General features: G+C 54.0%; 4 protein-coding genes across 4 annotated transcripts; all 4 read left to right on the top strand.

The window, feature by feature from the left end:
* Positions 1 to 526: 526 nt before the first annotated feature.
* Positions 527 to 3,411, top strand: J7T54_004144 (Serine/threonine-protein kinase-like protein; the record flags this gene model as incomplete). The annotated part of the gene is made up of 7 exons (XM_051510354.1): positions 527 to 574; positions 627 to 655; positions 729 to 846; positions 905 to 1,052; positions 1,106 to 2,314; positions 2,686 to 2,814; positions 2,882 to 3,411. 7 exons carry the CDS (start codon positions 527 to 529, stop codon positions 3,409 to 3,411), a joined length of 2,211 nt encoding a protein of 736 aa, XP_051358728.1.
* Positions 3,412 to 4,016: 605 nt separating this feature from the next.
* Positions 4,017 to 5,393, top strand: J7T54_004143 (farnesyltransferase geranylgeranyltransferase type-1 subunit alpha; the record flags this gene model as incomplete). Its single annotated transcript, XM_051510353.1, has 3 exons — positions 4,017 to 4,656; positions 4,709 to 5,034; positions 5,091 to 5,393. 3 exons carry the CDS (start codon positions 4,017 to 4,019, stop codon positions 5,391 to 5,393), a joined length of 1,269 nt encoding a protein of 422 aa, XP_051358727.1.
* An 861-nt stretch (positions 5,394 to 6,254) lies between these two features.
* J7T54_004142 (N-terminal acetyltransferase B complex subunit-like protein) lies at positions 6,255 to 11,304 on the top strand (the record flags this gene model as incomplete). Its single annotated transcript, XM_051510352.1, has 10 exons — positions 6,255 to 6,389; positions 6,440 to 6,727; positions 6,785 to 6,865; positions 6,921 to 7,010; positions 7,073 to 7,431; positions 7,487 to 8,475; positions 8,520 to 8,638; positions 8,695 to 9,358; positions 9,904 to 10,346; positions 10,963 to 11,304. 10 exons carry the CDS (start codon positions 6,255 to 6,257, stop codon positions 11,302 to 11,304), a joined length of 3,510 nt encoding a protein of 1,169 aa, XP_051358726.1.
* A 1,894-nt stretch (positions 11,305 to 13,198) lies between these two features.
* Positions 13,199 to 14,155, top strand: J7T54_004141 (uncharacterized protein; the record flags this gene model as incomplete). Its single annotated transcript, XM_051510351.1, has 3 exons — positions 13,199 to 13,401; positions 13,459 to 13,544; positions 13,598 to 14,155. Coding segments are annotated over 3 exons (847 nt in total), but the record flags the coding sequence as incomplete, so codon positions are not given.

Below are 14,155 nucleotides of genomic sequence, written 5' to 3'. Positions count from 1 at the left end.
CGTGATGAAGTAACAAAAGGTGTACTCCGTACTTGCGGCACCACGGTGAATGGTGGTGACGTGTGGCGACCTTGTGTGGCGTACATGTGCGCACTGTGGCGCTAACATTCAACACGAACAAGGGATTCCGCGCCAGACTTCCTCGCGGAGAGCACCTGGTTAATTGTGCAGATGGACGTCGCCATCCGCCTCATTCCTTATCCCCCACGAATACAACCCTTCCTCCCCTTCTTCTTGGCTTATAGACTATTTCTGCCATTTGTGATTTATACTCGGAACGCGAGTCTTCTTGCGCGATTGTGATTTCTCTTGTTCTGCCATGGCGCTTTCTCCTTGCTTTCGATGAGCACTCCTGAACCCCTATCTCCGACATTGTTGTACGATATCACGACTTCTTTAGCTGCTCGACCGACGAAAGACAAGCCCAAGACGACGAGAGCGACCCAACAGCCCCCGAACTCTACGGTTGCTCCGCGCATTAAGTTGCAACACGGTCTGCCGACCGTGCATCGACAACGTCCCAGGGATGCAGGTCGCCAGAGGGAAGACGGTTTCAAACGGACGGAAGGCTAAAGTAAGTTCGCAAGAACAAGCGAGCCTTCAGGCCTTTCTAACAGCCATCACAGTTGGCCAATTCGTATCAAGAACTTCTCGAGTGCGCACCCACCTCATGCGACCGCCTTTCCGCGGCGGCTGCAGTTTTCGTTGCGCTTTGCTGACCCCGACAGCGAATTCTCCAACAAGGAGCTCAAGTCGGTTGGGAATTATAACCTTGGGCGTTTGATTGGCAAGGGATCGTTTGGCAAGGTTTATCTTGCCTCACATAAGCTCATCAATGGCTCCAAGGTACGACCCAAGTGTTGTCTCCGACGTTCATTGCTGTACTCACGCCCTGACTCTTTAGGTTGTGCTCAAGTCCGCAAACAAGGATGATTCGAATCTCGCACGCGAGATCCACCATCACCGTCAATTCGTGCACCCTCACATCGCCCGACTCTACGAGGTGATAGTCACCGAAAGCTTGGTGTGGCTTGCTCTGGAGTACTGCCCAGGTGAGCGCGTATTGTCGGAAATGTGACGAGGCCCTGCTAATAGTGCTCGATAGGGGACGAACTTTACAACTATCTTCTTAAGTACGGGCCATTGCCGATCGCAAAGGTGCAAAAGATCTTTGCGCAGCTAGTCGGTGCGGTTGCCTACGTACACCAGCAGTCTTGTGTACACCGCGATTTGAAACTCGAAAATATCTTGTTCGACAAGAACGAAAATGTCAAGCTAGTCGATTTTGGCTTCACCCGAGAATACGAGGGCCGAACGAATCAACTCCAAACCTTTTGCGGAACAATATGCTATGCGGCTCCAGAAATGCTCAAGGGGGAAAAATACGCGGGCGAGAAGGTTGACGTCTGGAGTCTAGGCATCATATTATATGCTTTGCTTTGCGGCGAACTGCCCTTCGACGATGACGATGACGGTGCAACGCGCACCAAGATCCTCACCGAGAAGCCCGCCTTCCCCGAACATCTGCCCGCCGACGCAGTCAGTCTGATGGAAGCACTACTGTCCAAAAGACCGTTCCCAAGACCAAGCTTGCCCGACATCCTATCCCACCCATTTCTTGCCGAACATGCTCCGGCGCAACAGGCTATCCTAGAGGTCCACCAGCCTAGCCCATTTACCACGGGCTTGGAGAAGGATTGTCTCCATCGAATGAAGTCTGCAGGCGTCGACATTGATATGGTCATAGAGAGCGTGTTGGCGCAGAAGTGCGATGCCCTATCGGGATGGTGGACATTGCTACTTGCCAAAGAACGCCGGAAGCTTGCGCGGAGGGAAAGAAAGCGCACGGAGCGAGAGGCGGAGAGCAAAAGTTCACGTCGCGTCTCTGCTGCATCGAGCAGACTTGAGCGCATGGCGCCTTCGTTGCACGATGTCGACGAAGACGGCGGGTTGACCAGTCATTTCATAAGTTCGAGAAGCCGCGGCCGGAGCTCTCGACGCAGCACACACTATTATACTGATTTCAACTTCCAGGAGCTGGCGACGCAATTTGGCGACCCGAGTGCGTGGAACGGTCTTGGGAGCCCTGACGAGATCCCACCGACTCCGGTCGACAAAGACTCCATCAGATCCGCGTCAACGTCTACGCATCGCCGTCCCGTGCCACCTCCCAAAGAGGGCATTATACGAAGCGCACGCTCTCGTGGTTCCACGCTCCACTTGGTGACAACACCCGAAGCGCTTGGCCAGAGCGGCCACCACCATCACGACTCCCATACCACAGCGGAAACCAATGGCAATGCAAAGTCCAGACGTAAGCCGAGTCAAGCTATTATTGCGCACTGGAAGAACTGGACACACTGGATATTCGAAAACACGACCAAAAGACGGCGATGGCACGACAGAAAGTCAAGCCGTAGCACACCTGATCTGCACAAGAAAGACGGAAACTCGACTGGCAAGGATAGCAAGGCCTCGACACCTCGTCCCCAGACAAACCCAACCTCAGGCCTTCAAAAGTTTCCGGCCACTGCAGGACTGCCGAAAAATGTCGTGGCGAACGGTCATCTAGGCAACGCGGCAGGGTCAAAGGGCAGCAGCAAAGCCGGACACGGGCAGTCTCGACAAAACCTCCATCCGGGCTCGGACCATGGAACGTTGCGTACTTCCCCAGCGCATCCTCAGCTTCGGAAGCGCCAGTCTCTGTCCCCAGCGCCGTTGACGCCCACGCCCGTGACCCCGCGATCTTCGACAATGAGACGGTCATCGGCCGGTCTGCGAGGCCGCAAGTCCACGTCGTCGTCAGTCTCGTCAGTACGTTCTATGCATCGGCACCGGCATTCCCACTCCAAAGCTTCTTCGACTAGTTCTGCTGGATCAGTGTCTGTATCGAAGAGCGCGCATCATCGTGGCGCGTCCCCGCAACACTCTGTCAAGCTACTTCCTGCTACTCCAACGGCCCAATCCTTTCCTTCCAACATCCGTCTTGTCCGCGCCGCGCCCGCCCCCTTGAACTTCTACAATGAAGGTATGCCCCACAATGAGTCCGCGGTACCAGGCTCGCCAAACCCATTCTCATCGGGTGTTCTGTTTGCAAGACGCAAGAAGAACATCTTCAAGGGCCCTTCGCTCAACCCCGGAGGTGTCTCGGGGAGTGGTCACAGAAGCTCCGCAGCTGGTGGCCACTCGCGTTCTGCGAGTGGAAGTGCCATTGCTCGGCGATCCGGAGAAGTGACCATCCAGGAGGAGGACGAGGACCACGAAGCAGAGGTAGAAGTTGTCGAGGAGGTGGAAAACTTCACGCCTGTCATCACAAGACCGGGCGAAATCGTCGAAGAACGCATCATCGAGGCGGACGAAGAACCGGAAGTTCGAGACGATGCTAATGCAGCTGCGATCAAGACACCCTGAGCGGCTGGCAAACCGGCCGGTGGCAGCAGCTGATTGCAGAGGCTGAAAATGTTTCGCTACTCCGTCCATGAGCCGCTTGTCTGATATTCGCGTCGACTTGGATCGTTACTTGCTTTGCGGTGATACCCCTCTGCTGCATGCCCATCCAATCACAGGTTCGAATACAATGTATATAAAGAGACCTTCAGATAGTTGGATTAGTTGCCATGTCAACCCGGCAAATTCACAATTACCAACAACAAGCTATTTCAATGAAGCCGCATACTGAAGCCGTGTGAGAGTTGCGCTGGCGCTAAATTGTGGATCATGATCTGAACCACTACAGGGTAAGGTGCGGTGCCTGGCTTTGAATCCGTGGTATTTTACTAAGGCGGTTGCGAGCTAGCCCACGCTTGTTGATGGTAGCGGGGTACATGGGACCCATTATCTTGCTATTCATGGCAGCTTCCATCTAATCATTACTTGCTAAGCTGGTTGTGTTCGCCAGTTCGAGATCTGGAGAGAAAATCTTCCTCCGAAGAGTCACGGTGAGCTTCGACCGCTATTTTCCTTTTAAACTCTCACATGCCTGTTGGGTGGCACTTTTCGCTGTTGGATTCGCAGCCATGACCCAATCTGAGCCCGCTTTCGAGAAGGACCGCCATATCAAATACTGGAAGCGGTGCCATGACACATACCTCCCGTCGCCGTACACGGCATCGGACTCGACTCGGTTGATGTGGGCGTGCTTCACGTACTCAGCTCTGGACATACTATATGTGCCGTTGGACCCCGAGGACGCAGCCATTGTGCGCACTTGGGTTCTGAACTTGCAACATCCTCAAGGTGGATTTTGCGGCAGCCCAGCTCATGGACACAAGGGCCAGACGGCAGATCAAGGCCATGCGAACTTGGCGGCAACCTTTTTCGCCCTGGTGCTGCTTGCTGTAGTGGCAGAGCATGGCGAGGCTGGCGCGGACGCATATGCTGGGGTCAATCGGCAACAGACACTCAGTTGGCTTCGACAATTGCAGCGGGACGACGGCAGCTTTGGGCAGAACATGTGGGACGGTCAACCCGTCGGCGGCAGAGACACTCGACACAGCTACTTGGCGAGCTCGGTTAGGTGGATGCTCCGCGGAGACCCCGGGAAGGGCAGCACGGCGGAGGAAGAAGATATCGACGTGGAAGCGATGATTAAGCACATTCGCCGCGGGCAAACATACGACGGGGGGCTAGCCGAAGCTTCATCACACGAGTCTCATGGTAAGCAATCGAAGACGCCCTGTGCGCTGCGCCCATCCTAACCAGGTCACAGCTGGCTACGCATACTGCTCTGTCGCCGCGCTATCGCTCTTAGATAGGCCACTGCGATCCTCGGATGGCACGTCACATGAAGCTGTGCTTCGAGGCACAAGCAATCGGGACCATCTGCTGAAGTTCTTGGCGGATCGCCAATTTGTCTACCTGGCCCAAGATGAAGAAGAAGAGGGCGTTTCGCACGATGCGGCAGAGGAGAACTTCATCATGGCACAGTTGAATTCTCTCAACATTGATGACAGCTGCGAATATGGTGGCTTCAACGGCCGTTGCAACAAAAAGGCCGACACGTGCTATTGCTGGTGGGCCATGGGTACACTGCGCGTATGTACACAAGTCCAACTCCTGTCCCGCTCACCTCAATATACTAATGCACGTAGATGCTCGATTCAGGGTTCGATATCAGTGCAAGCCCGGCGCGCCGTTACTTATTGGAGATCACACAACACCGGATCGGCGGATTTTCCAAGGTGGCAGGAGCACCTCCTGACTTGTATCACGCGTACCTCGGCCTTGCGGGACTAGCGTTGTTGGGCGAAAGTGGTATCAAGGAATTCGACGTCGGCTTGTGTTGCAGCACCGAAACGACTGCCAAGATTGAGCGCGCGAGGGCTGGACTGATACAGAGGGCAGAGCAAGATGCCGAGTCTGAGCAGGAGGACAGATTCTGGGAGCAAGTATGATACATGTTTTTTTTTCGGGCGGGTAGCCGAACGCAGCGAGGGTTATATTTCGTCAAGTCCTACGAGCCACGCCGGCTCTTTACTATGGTTTGGGCGTTGACGCATGGTCCTTCGATTCGCCTTTGAATGAGAAGAACGGTGTTGAGTCCTTTCTCCGTTCCTCAACCTGCGGAACTGTTAGTCAAAGCCAAGAGTACTCCGAGGAGCAATGTGGAAGGTACCCAGTGCTGTTTGCAGTCACGATAGGCCCTATCATCTTGTCAGCAGTAGCCCGTCATGTTCGCCTGATTGCCTCACTGGAAATATTCGCCGCACATTGCCTTATCGCCGTTGTTTCGGAACAGACACCGGTAGCTCCGCTGTGCTGCTTCTTGGCACGGATCGTAGAATTCGCTTTTCGATTTGCTGCAAAGTGGCTGTTAGCGCAAGGAATGGGAGCAGCGCGGCGCGGCTACCTTTCGAAACGACGTCTTGTGTTGTCGTCCCATGGGGTGGAGGGTTCATTCGACTTCGCCTCTTTGTCGCCAGAACCAGTAGCCATAATGAAGGGAATATCAGAGAACAGAATCGGCTTGTGACTTGGTCTTTTGATCTCTGTCGTCGACGCTGGACAATGAACGGGATTGAGATCGAGGCATCAACAAAGATGCAAGGAATAACCCGAATGGGTGTTCAGCCACAATGACGCTAACATGGGAGACCTCGTAGACCTCAGCCACAGGGACCACCGTGGAGCGCCACAGCTTTCTGTCACGGCGGCCTCAGTGTGAACCATCCTTTGATCGCTTTCGAGTTGGGTTTGTGCCAATAAATACAAGAAAGTTTGCGAGGCGTGTCAGGCTCGATCGAAATCGCCCATTAATGCAACGAATGAAGCCGTCTCTCAAGGATGGAGTTGATCTTCAACTTCAGACAGCGTTTGCCAATGGCAACTGGCCGCTGGCGGCGCGGCTGGCCGAGAGCAGATTGAGGATGACGAAGGATCCGTACTACGAGGTTAGCTGCCACTTCATGCGCGTGTTGATGAGATCTAAACATGGTTCAAGATTGTCCAAGTATGTGCGCAATGTCAAGTTGACGAGCCATCGACCAAGTTTGCTGCGGTTGCCGCCGTGTCCAGACTACTCCGCGACAAACACCCCGCAGCAGGAGATTTTAACGCACTGAGTCTACTCGAATGGGCGTCAAAGAGCACGGCCTCGCCGACATTCTTTGTGGAGAGCATCGGTCCTCTGCGCGCCCAAGCTGTCAAGGGTCGCCCCAAGGACAAGCATGCCGCATTGCAATCACTCGAGTCGTGCTTGACTCATTGGGACTTGAGAAGTGCTCAGCAGGTTCGTCACCGGCCTACCGTGCATAATTTGATACGTTACTAATGGGACGCGCGATAGATCGCAGCTGTACTTGATCGGTCATATCCCCAGGAACGACGGTATCTCTTCTGGAACATCGCACTCACGTATCTACTGTCGGTGAGCGATACGCAGCAAAATCGATGAGATGCATAGTGCTGATACAACTATCTAGACGTCGGATCAAGCCGAACAGCAACAAAAGCGCCTTTACGGGACACTTGCTTTGAAACAGATCCAAAAAGCTGCCCAGGTTACGGAGCAGGTACGGTCCCCAAGACAGTCCCGATGACCACTTCTCCTAGATAACTAACATCCACCGAATAGGTCCAGTCAGATGACAAAAATGTTTCAAGTGATTCGTACCGAGGCATCCGCACGGCTGAGGAGAAATGGCTCTTGTACAAGATTGTGGAAACACATGGCTCAAAGGCCGAGTATGAAGCACTCGCCTACAGCCACAAGTTCGGGCCGTTGAATCAGCTACGGCAGGGCGACAAGACTCTATTTGCCAAATATACTCAAAAGCTTTCTGCAGATGGTAATTGGGCCAAGGCTTACTCACTGTGCGAGGATGCGCTCTTGATGAAGACGGAGAAGGGAACACTTGGGTTGCTCGCGTGCGACCATGATACACTGGAGTTGCTTGTTACGGCCGCTGGCCACGCCTGCGGCGGCGACGCTCGGTTTGTTGCCTCCATGGAGCACTATTTCGTGACATGTGAGCTAATGTGCTAGCAGCAAGAAGGTTGGCAAAATTCTGTCCACGCTCCTGAGCGTCCCTGGACTTAGCTCGATCCACAGACGCAATATCCTTTTGGCTCGTGTGAACGTCACGTTCACACTGCTCCCTAAACAAGAGCCCACGCTGACAACAGACGGCTCGAACAAATACCTCCTGGACCTATGCGGATACATCCGTGATCAGTGGAGCAGTCCTTCCTGCTTCGAGGACATCAGTCGATTCCTGGACCTCCTCGATCATGACTCCCTGCGGCTGCTTGTTCATGAGCTTCTTCCAAACATTCAAGTCGAGAACGAACTTGACAAAGCTGGGCAATGGAGGGTACTGCTCTTAAAGGTGGAATACCTGGCGTCTACGACGCGCCGCTGGGAGGATGGACTAGGAGAGTTGCGCAGTCGCATCATCGGCTTTTACGAAGAAGCCAACGCCTGGTCTAGTCCTGGAAATCGCACAGTCTCTACGGATCTCGCCTTGTTGGCGGCATTTTGTGACATTCGGCTGGGAACATCAGAACATCTACTCCATGCCACTCTACTCTTGGAGCATCAGCTGTCCCTCGATACCTCGCAGACCCAGCTCTGCTTGGTGCTTATGCAGCTCCACCTCGCTCTTGGGTCGGTCAAGCGAGCGCGAGAGCTTTGGGATGGATTGGCTGTCAAGCGGTCGACCATTGACGCCCTGGGACCGCTGTTCTATGACCGCTTGTCGACGGTGGCACCGAAGATGCTGTCGCCGATGGACGATATGGGGTGGAAACTCATGGACACGTTTGTCCATCATTATGAGCAGTCACTCAAAACCCCGATGCACCGCCGCCTTGTTGATACCTTGTATTCGGAGGCCTACAGCTCCATGATTGAGATCCCCTGCTTCGTGCGGAAATTGAGGTGGAGCACCACTAGAGCCATCAGTCTCGTCGAGGAATCAAGGGTTGGGCGCTTGAATGGCCTCGCTCAGCACGATGTGTTTTCCGACCGCCGATTCAGTAAGTGCATATGAACCTGATTTTGCCGTCACTGACATCCGCAGCCGACTTGGTAGACACTACAAGTCTACACTCGAAGATCGACTACGGAGCATTTCCAATGTGGGACAGTCAAGAGGCGGTTCCGATACACGTGCTTCTTCGATACGGTCCATCGCCCAGGGTAAGCCCGACCTTGATGCCAGGGCATTGTGAAAATTTTGCTCACCGTATCGCTAGGCCCGTCGCGTGCAATGTGGTCTGATCACCGAGGCCTTTCACGATTTGTGGGGTGATAATTCAACAACACCTGGATACAAAGTTCCTCGCTTGTCTACGCAAGGCGACTGCGCCTTCGCAGCTGAGACACTTGGGCAATTGAGCAATACTTTGGACAGGTTGCTTCTGGCTCAAGAGGACGATCTGACCCCTGCGGAGGCTACCTACTACGAACTACTCGGTGGTGTCTGTCTGCTGATTGAACTGTGCAGCAACGACCAACAGGCCCCCGGGGTAGTAGACCCTGTCATATCGCAATTACTCGATGCGGTTGTCGCTGGCTTGGCTGGCCTTGGCGCTAGTCTGCCCAAAGCACAAGATGAGGGCATCGAACATGTGGCGGCGACGATGCGGTCCATGCATACGATTGGCATGTGCCGTGAAGCTGCCTCTACTGTTCAGATAGCGATGAAGCTTTTGCATGAACTGCGTGAGCAGGACAAAGAGCAGGTCAACATCTTCGGTGGGCGACATCAATCGAAAGCTCTTTCAGCGAAGATTGAGTCTGTGCAGCAATCAGCAGGGACCGCAGCTACCCAGGCGCAAGATTGCATTGCATCCCTGGGCGGTTACACTGTCGATCATCTACAGAGCCACATGGACGCGTGGCTACTGCGGACCGGATGTATGAATGATAAGTCTTCGTACAAAGGCCAAGTGCGGGCAGTGGCCCGGCATCTCTTAGCGTCTGTTGGACCCTAATGAAAACAGAGGCTGCGTCGACACAGCAACAAGATTTGAATTATTCTGTCTGCTGATAGTCCCGGCATGTTTTTCCTATCCGCCGGCGGGGACCGCGCCGGCCGGGGCTGTTCTGAGCTGAGATTATAAACTCTGAGTGCTCGGGGGGCATCGTGGAGGCCAATATAAACTCATGACATGGATTGAGAGTTTCCCTGACAACGTGATCACCTTTGCTAGCTTCTCATCATGAGTACGTCTGCCACAGCCGGGCCTTCAAAAGGCAACTTTTCTCTGGATCTAGGTTGCAGTCTCCTCTCCTCAACCCAAGCCTCCACCACCACAACACTTCTAGAACCATGACGATGGGGAGACCCGAAGGGCCATCACTGTCTCAGCTGTGGTACTGGAACATCACACCACTGCAATCCACTTGTTCGGCCAATCTTCGCCATGGTGCTTTCTTTCAGATGCTTAAGGACCGTCCAGTCCAGTTGGAGGGCCCACAGCTCCCTTCCGACTTCACGCTTCCGTTCGATCAAAGCCGCTCGAGCAAGTCTACCAAATACAAAACTCTGATTCCTATCTTGGGGCATATATTTGGCATCACCAAACTCCGGGGACTTGAGAAATTGGAGCACATGTGGGGCGAAGACGACGACGACCTGGACGCGGACACTCCCCAGCTTCGAGGCCCCCCTACGTATGGCGCCAAGTTTATCGAGTCACTGTGGAAGCTCGCTTCTCACAGCTACATGGATCAGTTGGCGCATGACCCCAATGTTCCGGAGCCCAAGACTGCCGAAGCATTGTTTTTCGATTACATACTGCAGAACGCCGAAAACGTCAGCAACACCTCGTGTCTCAACTTTGTCGTGGAAATCAAAGCGGTACTGGCTGCGATCAGGCAGCTGGATGAGTTGGAATCAAAAGTCCGTTGCGTATCCTCTACATGGCGGCTTGTGAAGCTGCCCGGCCCCTGGATAGTACTAACAAGCGAGACAGGTAGACATGACCCCTTCGGGCCAGGAAACAAGGGGCAGAAGCCCACCAGAGACCCCAAACACAACTAATGATTCTTCTGGAACCACGCGTTCTAGCAGCACCCGGAAGAAAAGGAGGAGGCTCAACCGTTCTGCCAAAATCCACAGATCTATCGAGACTCCCAACACACCCAGCTCATCACAACAAACGTCGTCGCGTCCGTCCTCAGTCCGGCCCTCAAGGAAGAAAGAGAAGAAAGAGCCACGCAGAAGTCAGCCTGCGGAGACGGTCGACCTCACTCTATTGTCCCCTGAACCAGAAACACAGTCACCTGGGAGACTAGCCAAAGCTGGTGAGCCACAGGAGACGGCCTCAATACAAGGAGATCCAGGAGCCAACACCACTTCCCAACATGAGTCTCAAGGGCCCTCCTCGAGGAGCATAAGTGCCGCAGACAAGAGACATGATGAATATATGACACTAAAGATTAATCACACCAGAGCTCAATTCCAATACGGATTGGCAGTGATTCTAGAGGCTAATAGCAAGCGAACCTATTCACAGTCGGCCGTTCGCGCCTACGACGGCATGCCTATCATGCCGCTGCAGAAACGCGTCGAACTCATCTCGAAGATACAAGGCCTGCAAAGCATGCGGCGGGAATATTGTCAAGCTGAGGAATTCAGTCCAAAGCTGAATAAAGGCGACCTGGATCGAATGCTGTACAGTGTTGTCGATGAAGTGAATCTGCAGCGCGCAAAGGCCGACACTCGGAGACACGAGACCATGGAACACTTGAAGGAGATGGACGAGCTGGGTAAAAAGCGAAAGGCTAGCGGGGAAAGGGTTGAAAGATTACTCAAGCGCCTTAAGAAATGCGAGTCCCGGGAAGCTGCAGCTACGTGACCTGGGGCAGCAAGACCAACCTGGGTGTGGTCTTCTTGTGTCGTGTCACTGGACTCTCAGGGTTGCAAACTTGCCCTATTCCATCTTCACTCATTGTCACCTGTCTTTCCTACATCCCTCATTCCCTGTCTCTCTTTATCATTTCCGCTTTTCTCTCTGTTTTTTATTTGCTTTACTTGCCATAGTACACTCCTTACACCAAATAATTTTCATAGTATTTGTCACAAAGTTTTTGAGTGTCTGAATTGAGCTACGCGTGGGAGAAATGGCTTGATGCATCGTGTTATCTTTCGTTGCGAGTGAGGTTCAGCCAAAGCTTGGCTCCCTCATGTGCCTTTCCCCAGTTGCCTCCGACCTGAACATGTCACAGACGTTAATTCGAAAGAAGCCGAGCGTTCTCAGGGTGTGCTGTATTATTGCGCCCACGGAGTCGATGTTGATGTTGGGCATGGGGTAGTCGTTCTCGCGTCTATAGAGGGGCCAAGTGTTGATGGGGACCAGGATGACGCCGTCTGCGTTAAGATCATACTTGTTCTTCTCGGGATGTTTCAGCCGTTACGACAGGTCAAACGAGGGTCAGATGAGGGCATCACCGTCAGCACCCCGCTGCCATCGGCGGATTGCTCTAATACCTCGCGGTGAGAATTCGGAAGGAGCGCAAAAGGCAATCAAGGACTCAAGTTTGATAGAATGCCTGCTCCGGCTTGTGGGAGACAACGGCTGTGTCGGGTGGCCTGTAGAGTGGGTAAAAGAGGGCAGCGTTCTGGGATGTCTGGTTTCGTCCTTACCCTTGGAGGCCGTCGAAGAAGTCGGGGACCTGCGTTGTTTGAATTTTCGATACGTGCGTCCTCCAATACGTGCGGGTTCGATGTCAAGTCGCAGAAACAAACAAGCAGAAAACGCACCACGTTTGAGAATCAGGACCGTCCGACCTCGACTTTCGTACAATCCTGCGAGCCGAGTGAACATTGACAGATACCGAGGACGTCAAGCCTTTGAGGCATTACCATGCATCGACCACAGCATCATCGGTCGAGGGCTCATCAGGCAGATGGAGGGCCGTCACAGTTGAAGCAATGAACATCGCTCTCCCAGATCGTTCCTCGTTGCGCTCTGTTGGAGTGCGGTCCCCGCGACCGTTGCCATTAAGATCAGCGCAGTATTGGCACCAAGTGCTCGGGTCATAGCTGCCGTTGTGACTGACAGCTCCGACTACCTGGTACGGAGTAAACGGTCGTCGCCACGTCTCGGTCTGTCGCGGCAATGCTTGGCAGGATTGCATCGTTGTTGCCGATGCAGCCGCGAGCAACCGCAAGCGACCGCACCGGACGACTGCGAATTCCCTCGCGCTCCTCTGGTGCAGCGCGTTTGCGAATCTGCCCGCGCGTGTCATCGTGAATTTCGTCCAAACTCTACGGATGGTGTTTGGGAAATGCTCGGCGCTAGCACTTGGCGCACTCTGCGACGTCGCGAGATGTGCACCCTGATTCCTGCGGCGACAAGTGTCTCATGTGGCCCCCCCGCGATAGGGCAGACCACGGGCCAAGAGAACATCGCGACATTTGACACCTGCGACTCAGGGACTCGGGAGTACACGTCTTACATTTTGCGGTTGCAAAGGCTTGTTTGCCGGTGAGCGGGTTTCGCCCACGCACCGCTCGAATGACGCAGGCTGGAGTCCAGACGAAGCTGACAGTCGTTCAGACATAAGTAGATATGTCGTCTTCGTCCCAGCCTTCTGCGGACTTGCCAACCTGCTTGCCTTCCTGTGTTACATTCTTTCTTTTGGTCAATTTATAAGACGTTTCTTTGTTGTTTTTCGATTCTATCATTCCGCTCCTCAAAGGACTCATTTTCTCCCCAGGCTGGTTCCTGTTTCAGATACCCTTTCACGATGCATTTCACCACGTCCTTGGTCTGCCTGCTGGCTACATGTTATCCTTCCGCTGCTCACGCAACGACCCGACCAAGATCCCCCTTCACTAGGTCCTTGCAGGTCCGCCAGAACGGCGGCAATGGCCAATTGGATCCAAATGTTGTCCAGCAAGCGTCGTCCAGCGACGGCGGACCTTCGGATGGGCAGGCACCATCCGCGACGTGAGTCCATCTCCATCTCGATCAGGAGACCAGAGTCGGAGTCTAACGTTACGCCAGAGACAACGACAACTTTATCAACTTTTGCCAGGGCCAAGACCTTACCAACGGCGAGCAGAAGCAAGGCGGCTCCTGCAATGGAATCCGTGAGACCTATTTGTCAATAAGAACCTGTCCTGTAGTTCTGACAAGTGAACAGCAATGGGCAAGATCCCCTCAACGAACCGCATGGTGTCCGCCATCTTCACAAGCCCACAGAACGGCGACATCATTGCCTCTGACACAGGCTTCACCATCTCGGTCCAGATGCTGAATTTCGCCCCGGGCACATTCACGAACCCAGACAACACTTACTATGCGGCGCCTCAGGACCTCGACGGGAACGGCAATATCATCGGACACACCCACGTCACCGTCCAGGACCTGGGCGGCGACCAGAACCCGACCACGCCCCTCGATCCCACGACCTTTGCCTTCTTCAAGGGCATCAACGACCAAGGAAATGGACAGGGCCTCCTGTCTGCCGACGTCACCGATGGCCTGCCCGCGGGCAACTATCGCTTGTGCAGCCTGGTCGCCGCCGCGAACCACCAGCCCGTTATTATGCCCGTCGCCCAGCGCGGTGCACAGGACGATTGCGTGCGTTTTACCGTCTCGGATGACGGAGGCAACGACGGAGGCGACAATGGAGACAACAACGACAATGGAGACAACAACGACAATGGAGACAACAACGACAATGGAGACAACAACGACA

This window comes from Emericellopsis cladophorae (genome assembly GCF_022114955.1).
Source record: "Emericellopsis cladophorae strain MUM 19.33 chromosome Unknown NODE_94_length_50887_cov_118_607499, whole genome shotgun sequence".
Taxonomy (NCBI): Eukaryota; Fungi; Ascomycota; class Sordariomycetes; order Hypocreales; family Bionectriaceae; genus Emericellopsis; species Emericellopsis cladophorae.
Note: the sequence above shows the minus strand (reverse complement) of the source record. Positions and strands in the feature narration are given on the sequence as shown.